Consider the following 20,785-nt stretch of genomic DNA (forward strand, 5'->3'; position numbering starts at 1 on the left):
TTTTGTCATCTTTCCCTCAGTATATCATCTTTGAGACTCTCCAAAATGGCATTATCTTAATATAATAAAGAATGTTTTTGGCTAGGATGCAATAGTTACTGGAAAGATGAGCGCAAGACCAATGGCCAAGGTCAGTGCTCTGTTGCACTTGGCATTCCCAGACCGACATGTGTTGTCTGATGGTGCAATTCTCCCCCCACTCTTGTCTAGTTTTGTTTTGAGATTATAAACACCACAAAAGCACAAAATTAAAAATAAAAAAATTAGGTACTGTCCTGAGAGAGAGATATAGATATAGATATATATGCTCCTTTTAATCCTCACAACTACTCTATGAGGCAGGTATGTTATTATTCATTTACTTTTAGCCTAGTGTAATATTACTAGTTTCTGTTATTTTTCTTTTTGAAGTGTTTGACATAATTTCAGTCTTATCGAGAAGTTGCAAAAATGACACAAAGAATTCCTATATACCCTTCAACCAGGTTCCCCAAAGTTAACATTTTACCACATTTTTTTCTATCTCTCTAGAAATATTTTTTCTCTCCTGAACAGTTTGAGAGTAAGAGGCAGGCAGGTGACCACTCTCCCTCTAAATTATACATCAGTGTGTATTTCCTAAGAACAAAGACATTCTCTTCCATAATCACTGTACATTTATGTAAATCAGGAAATTAACATCAAACATAAATTGTCTAGTTTCTGGACCTTCTTGAGATTTTTGTCAACTGCTTAAGTAATGTCTCTTGTAGCAAAAGAAAATACTTGTTCATGCAGTGCATTCGGTTTCCAAGTCTCTTTAAATCTCCTTTCTTCTGTAACAGAGCCTCCATCATTCTTTGTGTTCCATGACAGCGATATTTTTGCAGAGCAGAGGCCGGTTACTTTGTAGAATGTCCCTCCATTTGGGCTTAGCTGATGTTTCCACATGATTAGATTCAGATTGTCCACATTTTGCCCAAGACCACAGAAGCGATGCTGTGTCCTTTCTCAGTGCATCATATCAAGAGGCCCGTGATGTCTGTTTGCCCCCTTTCTACTGATGTTAACTTTGATCACTTAGTGAAAGTGGTGGCTGCCAGGTTTTTCCTATTTTTGTCACTATTTCCCCCTGTGTAATTAATAAGTATCTTGTGGGGAGATAATTTGTGACCAGGGAAATATCCTGTTACTCCTCAAACTTGAACCCACTAGTTTTAACTTGTATGGATGTATGTTCTCTCCAACACCACCAAGCAATTAACTTAATTCTGACACTATCTACTGGGAGATAGCGTCAGATTCCACAGGTTATAGGCTCAGTCCTATCCCCGCCCCCCACCTGCAGATGCCAATCACAAGTCCAGTTTGTCACCTGTGCTTCTGACTGACCGGCTATAGCTCAGAGGTTCCCACAACCCGCTCTGTTGATTAATTTGCTTGAGCAATCCAAAGAACTCAGAGAGACATTTTACTTACTGGATTACTGGTTTATTACAAAAAGATGTAACTCAGAAACAGCTAGATGGAGGAGATGCACAGGGCAAGGTACCGGGAGGGGGTGGGGAGCTTCCAAATGTGCCACCCTCCCAGTACCTCCATGTGTTCACCAACCCGGAAGCTCTCTGAACCCCATCTTTTTGGGGGTTTTGGTGGAGGCTTTTGGGGATTTTGGTGGAGGCTTCATTACATAGACACCATTGATTAAATCATTGGCCACTGGTGATTGATTTCAACCTCCAGGCCCTCTCCCCTCCTGGGAGGTGGGGCTTGGGGGGTGGCTGAAAATTCCAACCCTCTAATTACATGGTTGATCCCCCAGGCAACCATCCCCCATCCTTAGGTGTTTTCCAAAAGTCACCTCATAAGCATAAACTCAGGTGTGGTTGAAAGGGGTTTGTTATCAGTATCAAGACACCTTTATCACTCTCATCACTTAGGAAATTTCCAAGGGCTTTAGGAGCTCTGTGCCAGAAACCAGGATGAAGACCAAATATGTTTCTTGTTATAAATCACAATATCACAGCATCTACGACTGAATCTTGCCTGAACTAATTATCATTATAAAGGTTGCCAAATGGTGATGTTTTGATTCCATCATTCCTTCTACATCATTCATTAATTTTTTTACTCTAAGAATGCGCTTTCTCTCCTTTTTATTTATTTTCATTGATTTTCTATCAGTTTGTAGTCACGGATTCTTGTTTTATTCAATGGGTTATAATCCTTTACTATTATTATTTAATCTGAGGTTCAATTTGTTCCAGATTTGGTCATAGGAAGCCTTATTAAGATGTCTTCCTGTGTCCTTCTGACACACCTGCATCATTCTTTGAGTATGTCCTTATTTCTAGCTCACTTCTGTTTTAAAGATGGAGAAACTGAGGCACAGAGAAGTTGAATAACTTGCCCAAGTTATCCTGATGACAGCTGGCAGGACCAAGATTTGAATGCAAGCAGTGTGGTTCAAGCTCTTAACCACTCAACCATATTGCCTCCTTATGGGGGCAAGAAACATGACTTTTTTTTTTTTTTTGGCCATGCCACGTGGCTTGTGGGATCCTAGTTCCCCGATCAGCAATCGAACCTGGGCACTCAGCAGTGAGAGCGCAGAGCCCTAACCACTGGACCACCAGGGAATACCCATATATATATATATATATTTTATGTATAATATATATTTTATTTATTTATATATATAATATATATACACACACATGTTTGGATTTATTCTGGCATTCTTTTTCTTAAATTGAAGCATAGTTGATTTACAGTGTTGTGATAGTTTCAGGTGTGCAGCAAAGTGATTCAGATACACACATATATATATTCTTTTTCAGATAAACCATGACTTCTTGTTCAAAGCCATATCCCCATCACTCAGCATGATGCCTGACCCATAGTAAGTATTAAATGAAAATGTGTTGAACAAATGAATGAATTGTCTGTCATATCACTCAGGTCCTTCCAACTTCCAACCTTAAATTCCACTGTTCATCATTGTAATCACACTTTTTGCAATATGCTCTCAAGTTCCTGGCTTTGTCCTATTAGAAAGGCAATCTGCCAGTATCCAACTTTCTACCCACTCAATGCTTGTACCAGAGTGATGTAAGTGACCAGAGCTGGTGTCAACCAAAAAAAAAAAGAATGCAGGAGGCTGCAAATAAGAAAAGGTTTATTTGGGGTCTTATGAATGGCAATTTGGGAGACACAGATTCAGGTAACCCCAAAAGAGCGTTCCAAGGAAGAGAAAAAGTCAGGGTCTCATAAAGACAAAAAGCCACGAGGCTGTTAAAAGTTGCCTGGTGAGGGACTTCCCTGGTGGTGCAGTGGTTAAGAATCCGCCTGCCAATGCAAGGGACACGGGTTCGAGCCCTGGTCCGGGAAGACCCTACATGCCGCGGAGCAACTAAGCCCCTACGCCACTACTGAGACTGAGCTCTGGAGCCCGTGAGCCACAACTACTGAGCCCGCGAGCCACAACTACTGAGCCCGCACACCTAGAGCCCGTGTTCTGCAACAAGAGAAGCCACCGCAATGAGAAGCCCACGCACAGCAAGAAGAGCAGCGCCCGCTCGCCGCAACTAGAGAAAGCCCGTGCGCAGCAATGAAGACCCAATGCAGCCAAAAGGAAATTAATTAATTTAAAAAAAAAGTTGCCTGGTGAGAATTGTGATGGACTCTAATGAGAGTCAGAAAATATTTGTCCTTAAGGAATCACAAGGTGTTTTAGGGTAGGGCTCCAATAAGTAGATAGACTGTCACGAGTCATTTTAGGGTAGGGTCTGATAAGTATCTTGAGTTTCTGGCAGGTGATCTGATCAAAAGATCAGATTTCACCCAGGCTGAGATGTGCGTAAGTCACACTTCCTTAACGTCCTCCTGGCTCCAGAGAGCTCTCTTAGCAATACCAACTCCAATTTGATTTCCCTCTGACACTGGAGGAAAATCACACAACGCTGCTGAAAAGTCTGACTTTAAATTAGTGGTATATAACCTCCAGTGAGCCCTTAATTCTGCCTAGAAATCAGCCTAGACTTTTTGGGTCCATATACTTGCCTGCTTTCCTATTTCATCCCTTCTCAATGCTCCACAAAGCTCCTCCCATTATCCCACTGGATACCACACTAGTGAAAAATTACTCTGAATGATTAGGGACTTCCCTGGTGGTCCAGCGGTTAAGACTCCGTGCTTCCACTGCAGGGGGCATGAGTTCCATCCCTGGTCAGGGAACTAAGGTCCCACAGGCCGTGGAGCACGGCCAAAAAAAAAAGACAAAACAAAAAAGATTAGACTTCAGGGAAATGCATATTAAAACCACAATTAGGTACCACAACACACCTACCAGAATTTAAAAGACCTACTGGGACTTCCCTGCTGGCGCAGTGGTTAAGAATTTGCCTGCCAATGCAGGGGACACGGGTTCAAGCCCTGGTCCGGGAAGATCCCACATGCCGAGGAGCAACTAAGCCCGTGTGCCACAACTACTGAGCCTGCGCTCTAGAGCCCACGAGCCACAACTACTGAGACCGCATGCCACAACTACTGAAGCCCACGTGCCTAGAGCCCGTGCTCCACAACAAGAGAAGCCACTGCAATGAGAAGCCCGTGCACCGCAACGAAGAGTAGCCCCCGCTCGCCGCAACTAGAGAAAGCCCACGCCAGCAACGAAGACCCAATGCAGCCAAAAATAAATTAATTAATTTTAAAAATTCTAATAAATAAATACAACTTAAAAAAAAAAAGACCTACTGACAACACAATATGTTGATGACAACACAGAGTAACAGAAATTCTAATTTTAGTAAAATAGTGTAGGACAGTGAAATAGGATAAACAATTTTGAAAAGGGTCTGCTAGTTTCTTACTAAACTAAATATTCCCCCATTCTTTGACATAGCAATTCCATTCCTCGTATTTATGCAATGAAAGCCTATGTTCATAAAAACAAATATACAAGAATAGTCATACCAGCTTTATTCATGATAGCCCCAAACTGGAAACAGGTGTCCATCAATAGAAGAATGAATAAACAAACTGGGATAATACCACATTCCAGGACTTCCCTGGCGGTGCAGTGGTTAAGAATCCGCCTGCCAGTGCAGGGGACACGGGTTTGAGCCCTGGTCCAGGAAGATCTCACATGCCGTGGAGCAACTAAGTTTGTGCACCACAACTACTGAGCCTGCGCTCTAGAGCCCGTGAGCCACAACTACTGAAGCCCACGAGCCACAACTACTGAAGCCCGCGCCTAGAGTCCATGCTCCACAACAAGAGAAGCCACTGCAATGAGAACCCCGCGCACCACAACAAAGAGTAGCCTCCGCACACAGCAACTAGAGAAAGCCCGTGCGCACCAACGAAGACCCAACGCAGCCAAAACTAAATAATAAATAAATAAATAAGTTTATCAAAAAACCCCACCGCATTCCGTTGAGTGAAAGAAGCCTTACACAAAAGAGTATACAGTATATTTCCATTTATACAAAGTTCTAAAGCTTTAGATACTGAGCACTTGAGACGTGACTATTGTGAATTGAAATGTAATATAAGCATAAAATACACATGGGACTCCAAAGGCTTAGTACAACTCCCCCCAAAATATCTCATGAATAATGCTTTCATACTGACTATATATTTATTTATTTATTTATTATTTTTTTTTTTTTGAAAAGTCCATTCATAAAACTTTTATTCCACTTACATGAACTTAATACACGTGTTCTTAACAATTATGCTTGGATTGTTCATGAAAATCTCATAAGACATTAAACAAAGCTAGCCATCATCTCAAGTTATTTCCCTGTTAACTATTTTTACAGCACATGCATGTTAGGCAAGTATCAAAAAAAAAAACCAAAAAAACCCCAAAAAACAAAACAAAAACAAAACAAAACAAAAAAACCCCACAAAAGCAAAAAAAAAAACCTAAAAAATGTTAAATACATGGGTTTTTTGTTTTACTGCTGCGCTTGATACACAAGAAGTAATGAATATCAAGCAATTCATTTTTACTGCATCTTTACTTGTACATTTGTTCTTAGGTTGCCTAAAACATTTAAATACAAATAAAATGAGTGTAGCAAAAATAATGAAAGCAAACAGCCGGTAACTTTACAAATAATGGAATGTGAACCGTTTCTGCCCTTATCCAGAGTAAATTGGGTCACAACTAAAGGAACACTTCTGTAGCTGTAGTCAATGGTGTGCACACTGAGACTGAGTATTCCACAGATAACACATGGTTTAACATGTAATATCCATGGGATATCTATTTCTACTATAGCCTTATAAGTGCTCCAAACCTTAAAGTACCCACAGCTACACCTGTGACTGGAACCAATTATCCCTTTTATTCCCCACCAGGACAAACCAATACGAGGCAGTTTTCTTTGCTTAGACATGGAAGCAGTTTTAACACTGGCCCTTGTGAAGCCACAATGTACCAAAAGTACTATGCCAAACATTTATAACTTGTATAAAAATTCCACATCCCCATATTGGCCACCTCAAGATGAAAACAGATAACTCCCTAAATGTTAACTGGCTCTACTCCCCTAATATTAAACATAAAAACCACATGGGAAATATAGAAATTCAAACAGAAGTAACATAAACCTGTCATAAATCGTAAACAAAAAACTATTTGTGGGACAGCATGGATGACAAATGGTCTACTGTGTAAATTTTAGAATGAGGCAGACAAAAGTTGGAAGGCCTTTTAATTTTCCCCTCCTTCTCCTGCTTCAGCTTCGTCTCCTTGGGTATCCGATGTCCACAATGTCAAGTTGTCTCTCAGTAACTGCATTATTAGTGTGCTGTCTTTGTATGACTCTTCACTTAATGTATCAAGTTCAGCAATGGCTTCATCAAATGCTGTTTTTGCAAGAGAGCAGGCTTTCTCAGGGGAGTTCAGAATCTCATAATAGAACACAGAGAAGTTAAGGGCCAGACCCAATCTGATAGGATGTGTTGGCTGCATTTCCTTTTTGCTGATTTCAAAAGCTTCTTGGTATGCTTGCTGTGATTGATCCACAATCCCTTTCTTGTCATCACCTGCAGCAACCTCAGCCAAATAGCGGTAGTAGTCTCCTTTCATTTTCAAATAGAAGACTTTGCTCTCTGCTTGTGAAGCATTGGGGATCAAGAACTTTTCCAAAAGAGACTGTGTCCGGAGTGGGTGGCCCTGACTATATATTTAAATGATAATACTTGCATTAAAATATATTATTAAAATTCATTGCTTCTTCTCTTTTTACCTGTTTAATGTGAACACTAGAAAAATTTTAATTACATATGTAATTTAAATGTTTTGCAATATACTTCTCTTCGGCCATGATGATCTAAAACTTAGAAATAAGATAAAAGGGGAACCACATATAACAGGCCCACTCAGGGATTATCTGATTCTCTGGGGGTAACAGGCATATGTCTTACTATTTATTATTGATTAGGGCCCAAACTCTATAAATTTTAGATATTAACTTTGCAAATGATAAGAAGATTGGTAAATTGCAAATGGTTTTTGTCTGGTAAAGAGGCAAATGCCTTCTGATGGAATGATTTCTGCCCAGTAAACAAAAGCCCCAGAAATTAAGGTTTTATCACCCTGAGACAAGAATTCATTTTGAATCTCAGTTTTCAATCTTATTTCAGCATTCTTTCTTTCGATGACTAAATATACTTCATCTCATCTATAAGCTTTTGAATTAACTGTACTATCTTGCTGGTTCCCTATATTCTGAGCACTTACCATATGCCAGGCACTGTACTTGACTTACATTATCAAGTTCAAGTCTCACAAGAGTCCTAAAGGCAGGAACTATTATCCCCAATTAAGAGATAAGGAAACTGGGACTTCGAGAGAATTTCCCAGCTCAGTTTCACTCAGAATAAAACAAGGTATAGAGTAGTTACATAGCTGAGATTTAAACATGTCTGACACAAGCCTGGCCTCTGAATCTCTATTCTACACTGTGTCTTTGTTATGAGGGAAACTGTGCCCCCATCAAAAAAGGTATGTTGAAGTCCCAACCCCCCAGGGCCTATGAATGTGACCTTATTTGGCAATAAGGTCTTTGCAGATTTCATCAAGCTAAGATGACTAATATCTAATATGACCTCAGAAAAAGAGGGAAATTTGGACACAGACAGGGAGAGCTCCCATGTGAAGAAGGAGGCGGAGACTGGAGATTGAAGAAGCAGACAAGGAACGCCTGGGGCTACCAGAAGCTGGAAGCGGCAAGACAGGGTTCTCCCCTAGAGGCTTTGAAGGGAGTATGGCCCCACCAACACCTTGATTTTGGACTTCCGGCCTCCCGAACGATGAGTCAATAAATTTCTGATGTGTTAAGCCACCCAGTTTGTGACACTTTGCTACCGCAGCCCGAGGAAACTAACACAGTCTCTGAAATGGACAACACTAGGCGGTTACATGGATGTGGAGGTGAGAGGGGTACCACCAGCAATATGGGACCCACACCTGGAAGGCATCTTTCCTCTGTCCCTCATCTGTGCTTGCAAAATGCCCTACCCCAACTCACAAGGTGCCGTGTCAGGACAGACTGTGTTGGGGCCTTCACAACACACCGGGGGCTTCCAGAGGTAAAAGCCTTTCTAATGGGCAGAAGGGATTACTGGGTGTCCTGTCTAGCACATCCTTCTGGGTTAGCTCCACCTTTCACTGTCTTAAACTATGATAGTAATACTAAACCGATGGTAAACTGAGAGCAATGCAAAAGATTCCTGCCTAGCGGAATACAGTTGATTATTTCCCTCTGGTTATTGACCGGTTCAACATCCGCTCATAAATTTATTTCAGCACTCCTGATCTCCTACCTGCGTGTGTTCTTGGAATTCTCCTTTGAACTGGTTGTAACATTGTATGGGTCCCCTCATTCATAAATGAGTGAAATGAAATCTTTGACACGTGTTCATCTTGTATCTGTGTAAGAGCTGATTTTACTTTCCAAAAAATATCATCCTTCATCACCTGCTTCCCCACTTTGGCACTTCCTCCAAAGATGAGAAAACACCCGCATGGAGTGACAGGTGATAAAAGGAGGATTTCCAGCCTCAACACCCTCAGAAACCCAGGAGTCCTCTGACTTACACCACCAAGATGGCAAAAAAACAGACTCAGAGTTACCTCTAACGAGTGTTAACACGCTGGTTAGCAGGTCCTGCTTGTCAAAGCAAAAACTGCACGGGACAAGTCGGACAGGCAAGAAGTCTTCATTTAAAGTATTCCAGAAAGAGACAGAGGCCAGAACTCAGTCTGAACTCAACTCAGCTGAAACACAAGGCAGTTAGGTTTTTAAGAACTGGGGCGGGGGGCTTCCCTGGTGGCGCAGTGGTTAAGAATCCGCCTGCCAATACAGGGCACACGGGTTCGAGCCCTGGTCTGGGAGGATCCCATATGCCGCGGAGCAGCTAAGCCCATGCGCCACAGCTACTGAGCCTGCGCTCTAGAGCCTGTGAGCCACAGCTGCTGAGCCTGCGCGCCACAGCTACTGACGCCCGTGCACCTAGAGCCCGTGCTCCGCAGCAAGAGAAGCCACCATAATGAGAAGCCGGTGCACCGCAATGAAGAGTAGCCCCCGCTCGCCACAACGAGAAAGCCCATGCACAGCAACGAAGACCCAACGCAGCCAAAAATAAATAAATTAAATAAATTAAAAAAAAAAAAAAAAGAACTGGGGTGGGGGTTGAGGGTAGTAGGTCATCTGTTTGCGAACTGGCTTCACCCAAAGGAAAAGGAAACTTTCCTGCATCTTCTGGACAAGGGGTAGTTTCACAACTTGGAGAAAGGTCCCCACTGAAGTCAGGTTTCTAGGGAAACTGGGAGATAGAGGTGCTATCTCCTTTGATGTTTATATTTCAAAGAGATAGCTCCCAGGTCCTTGTGAAATACATTTCCTGGGTTGTAAAACTGGCAAGAGTCTTTTAAACAGATTTATATACATCTCAAAAGAGCAGAGAAAGAATTTACAATGACAAGTTTTCTAAAGTAAATGCTCTAAGAAACAGGAGGTCTGGGGCATCTGTGGTTAGGCCATCTGGATTCTGTAAGGGACCAGGGTGAGAGGGAGGACAGTGCTTTAGAGGCAGGAACAAGTCTATCTAAAGTTTAGTTAAGCTGAGGGAAAAGTTACAGCCCTCTTGTTCATGCTCTATAAGGCCGGTCTGCCTGGGTTCCAATTTGGACTCCGTTGCTTATTAGCTGGGTGACCCGAGGCAAGTTACTCAACCTCTCTGGGCCTGGTTTCCTCATCTTTATAAAAAGCAGATGATTAATACTTAACTCATAGGATGGTTGTGTAGATTAAATATGTTAATCCAAGTACAGCATTTAAACCAGTATCTGGCACATAATAAATATATACGTGCTGTGGGTTAAATTACTTTACCGTTCTGAGCCTGCGTTTTCCCAGTCATCCCATCTGAGAATTTATATGGAAAATCAAGTGAGATGATGGATGCAAACATCCTTAGCCCAAGCCTGTCATCTGGTAAGACTCTTAAATGACTAACATTCCCGTAACTATAGTTACGGTATACTGATACTTATATTGTTTGTTGCTCAGGCTCTTATTCCCTATTTTGTTACTATAATCACTATTTACTGTTATTTTATTATTAACTCACACTACTCCCTATTATGAATGGAAATATCAGCAGTATTATTATTATTATTTTTTGGCCATGCCATGTGGCTTCCAGGATTGTATTTCCCGGACCAGGGATCGAACCCAGGCCACAGCAGTGAAAGCGGGGAGTCCTAACCACTGGACCACCAGCGAATTCCCAGTATTACTATTATTGAGTCCTAACCACTGGACCACCAGCGAATTCCCAGTATTACTATGATTATCTCACCATTCTGCACACCTGGTTCCTCTCCATCAAGCAGTCCCGAAGCCTGCCAGGGTCTTCCCAAGCCAGGCTTTTCCTCCCTGGGCGCCCAAGCTTTCATCTCATTGGAGGAGATGGTGGTGGGACTCAGGCCCGAAGTCCCCAAGAGGAAGCAAAAACGGACAGCGGCACCCGCAAGCCCTTTGGACAGGTGGGACGCCGGGGCCAAGCCACTGAATGATTCCTTTTTTTTTTTCATCATTAAGCCAGGCTATTTTTTTATATACAATTTTTTAAGGTTACTTTCCATTTACAGTTACTAAAAAAATATTGGCTATATTCCCCGTGCTGTACAATGATTCTTAAGAAACCAGATAGATGAGGGGCCCTGGTGGCGCAGTGGTTAAGAATCCGCCTGCCAATGCGGGGGACACGGGTTCAAGCCCTGGTCGGGGAAGATACCACATGCCGCGGAGCAACTAAGCCCGTGCGCCACAACTACTGAGCCTGCGCTCTCGAGCCTGTGAGCCACAACTACTGAGCCCACGTGCCACGACTACTTAAGCCCGCGCGCCTAGAGCCCATGCTCCGCAACAAGAGGAGCCACCGCAGTGAGAAGCCCGTGCACCGCAGCGAAGAGTAGCCCCCGCTCGCCACAAGAGAAAGCCCGCACGCAGCAACGAAGACCCAACACAGCCAAAAATATTTAAAAAAAATAAATACATTTATTTAAAAGAAAAAAAACCAGACGGCAAAGTTGGTGGGGCCTGAGGACCGTGTACAAACCTGTGAAACAAAGCTCCCCTCTGCTCCCAAACATTGCTAAGAGTACCATTCACCCCTCCACACTGCTCAGTGGTCTCACCCGGTCTCCCCCTCACCAGTGGGATCACCCATAAGCACGGCTAAACCTCAGGAGGTGAAAAGTGTTCAAAACCAACGTCCCCCAGGGCTGCGACTCCAGATCTCAGTTTCTCCATTTCAGTCTTGGCATTCCCACCCTAGCTCAGCTTCAGGAGGTAGAAATATCTCAGGTAGGTTACACTGAGGTAGGTCAGCAATGAGGTAGAAATAACTCCTTTAAAACACTATACAAAGTAATTAAACTTTTATTGAAGCCTTATGTGCCAGAGGTTGACCACACTGAGGTGTAAGGCACGGTCCCTGCCCTTGAGGAGCTCACAGTCTAGAAAAGAAGACAAAGATGCCAAAAAATGATTCCCACAAAGATTCAGGGGCAGGAGGCAGAGCCCTCAGACCCCATCTCTCCTATTCCAGGTTGACTGTGAGAAAGCGAATAGGAAGCTTATCACTGTCTCTCCCACCTTCCCTGGGACAGCTCTGACTTCCCTCTGACCTAGGCACCAGTAGGAGACCAGGGAGAGACAAAGATGAGGGGGATACAGTTGCTGCCCTCAAAAGGCTGGAACACCCTGGCAGGATATATACAACGGTAACTTTCTGTCCCAAAGCTGCAAACCAGTGCAGCAAAAGCTAGGGAGAACAGGGGCTGGGCCAGCCCAGTCCAGTGGTGGAAGAGGGAGTAACGGGAAGTGAGGGTACCCATGGCCAAGGAAGTAGGGCAAGAGGTAGAGAAGTTCATAGTAAGGTGCCAGCAGCCACAGCCAACAGAAGAGCCACCCACCCCACTGAAGGAGCTGCAGAGCCTTTATTATAGGCTCCATCTTTTGTGGGGTACTGCCCAATATTTCTACGGTCTTGGTGGCCAGTAGCACCTCCAGCCGAGGTAGATTCCTCCTCCTGGGAGGTCTCAGGTTCGACCTCTTTTGGAGAAGTCTGGCTGGTTGGGGCTGGGGTGGGTTTGGTGGTGGAAGTGGAGGACAGGGCTGGGGCAGAAGTACTGACAGAGTTGTTTGCAGCCAGAGTGGTGGACGGAGGACGGGGCAGCAGGACAAGGGGCGGGAATCGAGGGGAGAAATAGGTCTTGTTGCGGAGGTCCGAGTTACAGCGGGACCCCTGGCAGCAGGAGCCGCTGAGCGTGAACCCTGGGCCTGTCGCCGAATCCCGGGTGCAGGACTCATCCTGGACGCAGCCCCGGACAGGCAAGGATACAGTCACATTAGCTGCAGGAGGGAGACACAGGTAGGTCCGTGGTTGGAGGGAGGGGGTAGGCACAGCCAGAATGAAACTTAGGGGCAAGACAAGAGCAAGAAGACCCAAAACAGGGGACAGAAGGACTCTGCATCCATTAATCCCGAAGTCTCAATTCGGGCCCCACTTTGAGAAACACTGTCCCACTGTCTTTGGCACACGGTGGACCACATTTCCCATAGTACTTTGAGAGGAAAAAAATGTGTAGAATGAACTACAAGTCCCACAATGCCTTGGAAGAAAGGTTTGAACTGGGATACAACACCTCTCACACGAGGAAAGAGCAGAAGACCATTGCCTCCCTCTCTCTCCCCCCACCCCTCACACCACCCCCACCAAAATTCAGTCTTAGAGTCAGAACTACATCTGCCATAATACACCTGGCAGAGAATGTAATTTGAAGAACATCTCCCATGGTTCCCTGAAGCAGAGGCCAGGAGGCTGAACTACATTTCTCCTAATACTTTGGGACAAGTGCGGACACTAACCCTTGAATTTTAAGGAGTCAGAACTACACTACCCACGATGCCTGGGCAGAAGCTTGGAGGCTTAAATACATTTCCCATTGCACATCCTCCCATTCTGCACCTGGCAGGCCTCTATGAAAATTGTATTTCCCCAAAAACTCTAGGACAAAAGCATTCCTATTCCCGTGCTATACTGGGAATAGGACTGCATTTTTCATGATGCTCTAGGACAAGCCACGAACTTAGGCCTTCAGTTCCCAGAATGCGCTGAGGTGGGGGAACCCTTTGGGTAAAGGGCTACCTACCACCCATGAGGCCTCAGAAAGGCTACCACAACCCGTGAAGGCCCGGTGCTTCGAGCTCGCTCACCTGCCGTCAAGGTGACGTTGCCGTCGAAACAGCCCCTGTAGATGTGGTCGCTGGCATTGTAGCACCTCACGACGGGCGGCGCCGTACCCTGGCACTCCTTGCGGCTCAGCCCCACGCAGCTGTAGCACTCGGCCCCGTTAGGCTCGTAGTCACTCTCATTGCCTGCGAGGGGGGCGGGGAGGAAGGAAGGGGTCGAGAGGGTTCAGGAAGCACGGCCCTGCTCCGCGTCCCTCCAGCCCACGTCTCCGCCCCTCGACGGACACTCAGCTCAGCCTCTAACCCCGCCCCAGGGCGTGGCCCCGCCCCCAGCCCCTGCGGAGTTCTCCCGCCTTTCCCTTGTGACCGCCCCTAGCCGCTCAGCCCAGACATGGCTCCGCCCCTGGGCCTGCGGCCCCGCCCCCACCGACCTGCGGGGATGAGCGCTCGCGAGGTGAGGTTGAACTTCGCGTTGCAGCGGTCCTGGGAGCACTGCTGCAGCTGGACGAAGGCCAGAATCCCGTAAAGGTCCAGTCCGCGGTCATTCTTGCCGGGGAGTCCCGAACCGCAGCCCCGCACTGCCACCGAGAATTGCCCGTGGACTGCGGAGAGGGGAGGGGGCAGGGTCAGAGGGGCGGGGCCTGGAATAGACCGGCACCAGAGGACAGGCCAGGGTGGGAGGGCGAGGGCCTCAGAAAGAGCAGATCCGAGGGGAAAGAACAACAGACCGAGGGGCGGAACCTGAAAGAGCGGAGTCTGAGGGGACAGACAGGCTGACAGACACTGGACACAATCGACGGGGGAGGGCCAAGAGTGGAGCTAAGACGGAGCACGACCATAGGGAGTCGGAACCGCAGAAAGCAGCATCAGAAGGAACTGAGACCGACAAAAAAGGCACAGGATCAGAGACGGACGGGGCCTCCTAGGAGCTGTGGCCGCAGACAGGGGCGGGTCAGAGGGGCGGAGCCTCAGCCTAGGGATTTTAGGAGAAGACCTCTCGAGGGATCTCCATCACCAAGGGCCCCACTGGATGGGGGAGGCTGGGGTGGAGAGGATTCTGGCAGGGACAGAAAGTGGGTAGGGAGATCTCAGTGGTCCAGGGGAAATGGATAGGGTGTGCCCTTGAAGGAGACGAGGTCCCAGATCTGGGTTCTCCCAGTTCACCCCACCCATGCGCAACTCTCCGTCCTCATCCCTCTAAGCACTAATGGCGTGGTTGTGTTGAAGGGCCCACGCCAGGCTGAAAGGGAAGGATGGGGCTGCGTTCAAGGGGGTGTGGCCAAATTCAGAGGGAGGGGCGGGACTATAAGGAGGCGGGGCCCAGATGGAGGAGCGTAAAGGAATACTCAAGGACTGGGAGGCCCCACTCACTAGTCTCCACCGCCCCCACGACCTCTGTGCAGACGTCCACGCCTGGCGCGCACTTCACCGTCTTAGTCTTCTGCGGAGAGCATCCGTCATCTGCTTTCTGCACGCAGCTGTAACACTCCAGGGCCTGCGCTCCTGGGGGTACAGAGGCAGGTAGAACTGAGCGATCCCTACTGAACCCTCCTCCCCCAAAGGAGAAATAGTCCTTCCCACTCCCTCTGTCCCAGTGCAATCCTATTGCACACCCTTTTCCAGGGCGGGATAAGGAAAACCTCGCCACAAATCTGAGGCCAGGAGATACATTTGTGTCCCTTTCCTTCAAACGCCCTATGCCTGCAGTGGGAGCATCTTTCCCACAGCCCTTTTTGCCCAAGGTGGGGGATCCCTGCCATAGACGGGGGGGGGACTCCTTCCTACAGTTCTCCACTCAGGATGGGAGAATTTTACCCACAGTCAAGTCAGCTCGGTGAGGGATCCCTTCCCACAGGCCCCCGTCTGCTTAGGATGGAAGAAATTTTCCCCCAGTCCCCTCTGCCCAGGGTAGGGAAACTTCCCGCAGCCCACCCCCTCCCCCGACCGAGACTGATGATCTTTCCCACAACCCCTCTGCCCAGGATGGGAGATCCTTCCCACAAGCCCTGTCTGTATGGGGTAGGGGAACCCTCCTCCCTAGAGCTCCCACTCTATCCCCTCCGCCCCCTTCTGGCAGCAGACTCACCTTCTAGAAGCAGCAGCGGAGGCAGCAGCAGCAGCCAGCCCGTTGTCCAGATCGCTACCCGGGAGCCTGCTTTCCTGGCAGGGTCCATGGTTCCGTCCTGCTCTGTCGGCTTCCCCCCTAGTTGTGCCGCCTCCCAACCCGGGCCCTCTTACGTGAGCCCAGGATGAGTAACCTCCCCCCAGGCAACCCTGGCCTTGCCCAACCGGGCCAAATCAGCCTCCGCTGTGGGGCGCGACACCCGCCCCTGGGTGCGTCACCCACCGCTGCTAAGGAGGGAAAGGGCGGGAGTCAAGGTTCCCTGGCAGTTCCCAGGAGAAAGTCTGTGTGTTTGTGGCGGTGGGGAGAGGATATAAGGCTCACAGAGAGGGTCTACTCAACACTCAGCACTCAGTAAATGTTGAATGAGTGCAGGCTTTGGGCCGGGTGATGCTGGAGACTAAACAGAACCAGTGCTGGTCCTCACAGAGCTCACAGTCCGATGGGGGAGACAGATATTAATCAAATAATCATACAAATTGTTATTTACAGCGAGGACAACGAAGGAAAAAGTGTAGGGAGCCACAAGGAGGTGTGGTATCTAAAAGTGGGGGCTGGTCAATGAAGCGTCCCTGAGGATGTAAATCATCCAGGTGCCTTACGATCTTAAAGACTTGGAGGTTTAGCCAGTGCGGCAGGTCGGGATGGGGGCAGAGCATATTGCAAAGCAGAGGGGTCAGGACGTGCAAAGACCTTGGCTGGAAGCAGCATGGACCCTTCGAACACAGAGAGGAGAGCAGTGTACCTGGAGCTGGTGTACCTGGAGCTCAGAAAGTGAGGGGAGTGAGGGGGAAACTGAGGCAAAAGCGGCCATTCCAGGCCCTGAGGAGAGGTTTGAATTAATTCTGAGAAAGATGGAGAATGTTTCACGGGGTCTAAATCAGCTCCGAGGCACAATCAGATTTGCTTTTTAAACTATCGATCTGGCAAACGATGCAAAAACTTATCAAGAAATGAATTCACTAATCCCAGGGAATTATGCAGCAATGAAAACGGGCCAACTACTGGCCTGGATGGCAACGTGAGTCTCAAAAACTTTATGTTGGGAGTTCCCTGACAGTCCAGTGGTTAGGACTTCGCCTTCCAATGCAGGGCGTTCGGGTTCAATCCCTGGTTGGGGAGCTAAGATCCCACATGCCTCGTGGCTAAAAAACAAACAAACAAACAAACAAAAAACCGAAACATAAAACGGAAGCAATATTGTAACAAATTCAATAAAGACTTTTAAAATGGTCCACATCAAAAAAAAAATCTTAAAAAAAATCCCAACTTTATGTTGAGCTCAAAAAGCCTTAAACAAATAAAAGATACCATGTGACTCCATTTCTATGAAGTCCTAGAACAGGCAAAGCTAATCAGTGGTGATAGAAATCAAACTAGGGGTTACTTTGGGGAGGGCATTGCCCCAAAGGAGTAATAGTAAGGAGCCTCTACTATCTTCATCTGGGTGGTAGTTACACATGTAACTACAAACATGCTAAGAATCAACGAGCTGTATGCTGTACATTTTACATTTATGCATTTCACTGAATGTACACTATTCTTACCAAAAGAAAAGGGTTGGGGAGGAGTGCCATTGTGGCCTCAGTAAAAAAGGAAAAGAGTAGAAGGGGCAAGAGAAGGCCAGGAGACCAGGGAGGGAGCAGGGCAGTCTCCCAGGTAAGAGAACAACAGCCTCTGATGGCTGGGAGTTGGCTGGTGGCTCACAGCGATGTCTGGGTGCTCTGTTACACCCCTGCACCAGCACATATGGGGCCACACTGTGACCGCGATGGAGTGAGACACAATCAGGACCACTGCCTCCTATGTCTGAACACAGGAACAAACAAGAACACTGTGCAAACCACAGAATGACTAAGCATCCACATATATAAGCTAATATAAGTGATTGCTTGTATTGGGTTGACCAAAAAGTTCGTTCGGGGTTTTCTGTAAGAGGGTGCAAAAACCCGAATGAACTTTTTGGCCAACCCAATATTATGTATTATTTATATTATTATTTAAACTACAGCTTTAACCTTGCTTTGTTTCTCCTGACTCATAGATAAGATTTACCTATGGCAGGAAAAATAGTGGCTGTGTTCATAAAGGTTTTATCTGTTCTCCGGACCCCATGGGGCACCCCCATTGCCAACAATGACTAGCACCTCAGTCACCTAGGTTGGGTTGCTTGTCATCATGCTGAAGCTCAGAGAGAGAAAGTGAGTGACTGTGAAGTCATTCAACACTTCCCCCTACTTCCCTGCCTCCCAGCCTTGGAATCCCAGCCTCACTTATGGTTTGCTGTGTGACCCCACTTAAGTGTCTTCACCTCTCTGAGCCTCTGAGGTGTCTGTTTTATAATAAAGGAAGGAGAGTCTTTCATGGTGGAGTGAGGCAGTGGACAAAGTATTAAGTCTGGAGTCAGACAGACTGAAATTTTACTCCTGCCTCTGCCATCCTCTTGCTGTGTGACCTCAAGCAACTCCATCTCCCTCTCTGAACTTCAGCTGCCTCCTTTGCCAAACAGGTCTGAAACCCCCTGTCTCCAGAGGAATGGAGTGAGGCAGGGTAACAATTCTATTATTATTGTGCACTCAGGAGCAGGAGGCCCTGCAGGTCCCAGCCGTGTGGGAGAGTTTCAGGGAGGAACCCCAACTGGCCAGACCAGAAGATCTGGTGTCTTGGGAGTGGGACCCAGGGTGGAGAGTCTCCTCTTGCTCAGGCCTGCCCGAATCTCGGGTGCTGACACCAACCCCCCCCCCCCCCAACCTGGCCCAGGACCAGAGAGCAGAGGGAGGTTTAAATACCGGACCTCTACTTACACCTACTCTGTGACTCTCCCCAGCTCCCCTCCACAGGGGTCACTGCAAAGAGGTTTAGAATTGGTTCCCCAGAGAGATGAACAGAGGGGTCAGTGTGGAGGCACCAGGTCCCCAGCCCTGGGGTTCATGCCAGGGCCTCAGACAAGCCTGGGGCCATCTCCACTATGGGTTTCGTGTCCCCTGGGGAAGGGCAGGCTCTGAGCCCAGTGATGTTCCCAGCCTGCCTCAGACCCACTCCTTCTGGGATGTGTCAGAGAAGGGGTGGGGTCAGGGCCAGGGTTGGCTACATAATTTGCGGGGCTCAGTGCAAAATGAAAATATGGAGACCTGGTTCAAAAGGCAGGAAGGAGTGTCATGAAAGGTACTAAAGTAGAAATGCTCTTTTCCTTTCTTCCTGCATCTCTCTCGACCCCATACGGGGTCACGTTCCCTCGGGCACAGGGATACTGGTGGGGTGAGCACAGACCCTTACAGGTGTCTAGAGACCCTGCCCCACAACTAAAGCAAACTGGTTGCTGGGTTCCCCTTCCACCAGCCGCCCGCCACCGTGCCCCACCTGAGATGCCAGGAGGCACAAGTGCCTGGATTTCCCGTGAGCACTCAGGCCCCTGTCGGGACTGGAGGATGGCAGAAGTCACAGGGCAGAGGCAGGGAGGGGAAGGCAGACAGAACCTATTCTGGGGAGGTGGGAGATGGCAGGTGTGGGACCTCATTTGAGCTGAGGCTCCAATCCCCCAGCTCAAGCTCCACGCCCTTCAGACTTCACTTACAAAATACAAATTCAAATACAAAATTAAGAATTTCCAGATGGCAATCACAGATGATTAAAGCCAAGAGGGCTCTTCTGAACATGGGACTTGTCAACTGCATTAGTCACATGCCCGTGAAGCTGGCCCCAGTAAGGGGACACAGTTTGCAGAGGGGCTGAGGGATGAAATGATCCAAGAATCCAGATGTCTCACACCTGGGGGTAGAGGCCAAGGAACACCTCGAGTCCCCAAGGGCCTGGGGGTTGGAGTGTTTGCATTCCGGGGTTTCAGGAGCACATCTGGATCCTTAAGGAATCCTGGGATGGGACACCCAGGTCCTGAAGAGATGGGAACCAGAGGGACTGAATGCTTAGTTCCAGAGAGGTTTAAGGGAGGAAATGACCTGTACCACACAGTGACAGCCTAGAGTGGTCAGGGAGTGGTCCTGTAGTTGGGGAGCTCAGGGGACTGCGGGAGCCCACCAGGGATCAGGGAGAGCTTCCTGAAGGAGGGGACACCTTAGGTGAGATGTAAATGATGAAAAGTTCTATGCCTGTCGCTCACCATCACCCCATCCTCAGCGTCTTTCTTATCAATTTATTCCCTCAACACCTAGTTTCCCTACAGGCCATTTGCTGTGTGCCAAGGACTCAGTAGTGATAGAAATAGCCCAACCCCTGCCTCCTGGGGCTCCCGCCCAGCACGGGAAACACACCCATCAAACACACGGATGACACAGAGTAGTCAAAGCCGTGATGGGGAAGGAGCAGGCAGAGTGATCAGGGCTGGGATGGGAAGCCCAGAGGGAGCATCTGACTCAGCCAGGAGAATCAGGGAAGGCTTCCTGGAGAAGGAAACATCTGAGCTATGACCTAAATGATGAGTAGGGTGGAGTGGGGAAAGGTGACTTAGCAAAGGGAACATTACATAAAGACCGACAGGTGAAAGGATAGCTTTTTTTTTTTTTTTTCACTTTCATGGGGTGAAATGTGCCCTCTGGTGCTGGGGACACAGCTATGACCAGGACAGCCCTGGCTCTGCCCTCATGGAGCTCCCAGTCCATCAGGACATAGATCCATCACCAGTGATGACCCACGATGTTCAGGAATGGGACAGGAGGGCTCAAAGGGGGGTACTTGATCCAGCTGAGGGAGTCAGGAAGGGCTTCCTGAAGGAGGGGACATCCCAATTAAGACGCGAAGAATAAGGAGCTAGGTGGTTAAGGGAAGGGCAGAGGGAATAACATGTGTCACAGCCTGGAGGGCAGGAGCCTAGGAGTTCCTAGAAATTGCCAATAGCCCAGTCAGGTCCAAAAGGGTGGAAGCAGGCGGGCCCACAAACTGAAAACAC

The 20,785-nt window shown here is 47.6% G+C and overlaps 1 protein-coding gene across 1 annotated transcript; it reads right to left on the bottom strand.

Moving 5' to 3' along the window:
* Positions 1 to 12,170: 12,170 nt before the first annotated feature.
* On the bottom strand, positions 12,171 to 15,934 carry LYPD3 (LY6/PLAUR domain containing 3). The gene is made up of 5 exons (XM_061173605.1): positions 15,847 to 15,934; positions 15,132 to 15,263; positions 14,192 to 14,362; positions 13,785 to 13,946; positions 12,171 to 12,920 (listed from the first exon to the last, which is right to left on the bottom strand). The coding sequence occupies exons 1-5, from the start codon at positions 15,932 to 15,934 to the stop codon at positions 12,436 to 12,438; spliced, it is 1,038 nt and encodes a 345-aa protein (XP_061029588.1). The 3' UTR covers positions 12,171 to 12,435.
* Between the last annotated feature and the right edge of the window lie 4,851 nt (positions 15,935 to 20,785).

Source organism: Eubalaena glacialis, chromosome 18 (genome assembly GCF_028564815.1).
Source record: "Eubalaena glacialis isolate mEubGla1 chromosome 18, mEubGla1.1.hap2.+ XY, whole genome shotgun sequence".
Taxonomy (NCBI): Eukaryota; Metazoa; Chordata; class Mammalia; order Artiodactyla; family Balaenidae; genus Eubalaena; species Eubalaena glacialis.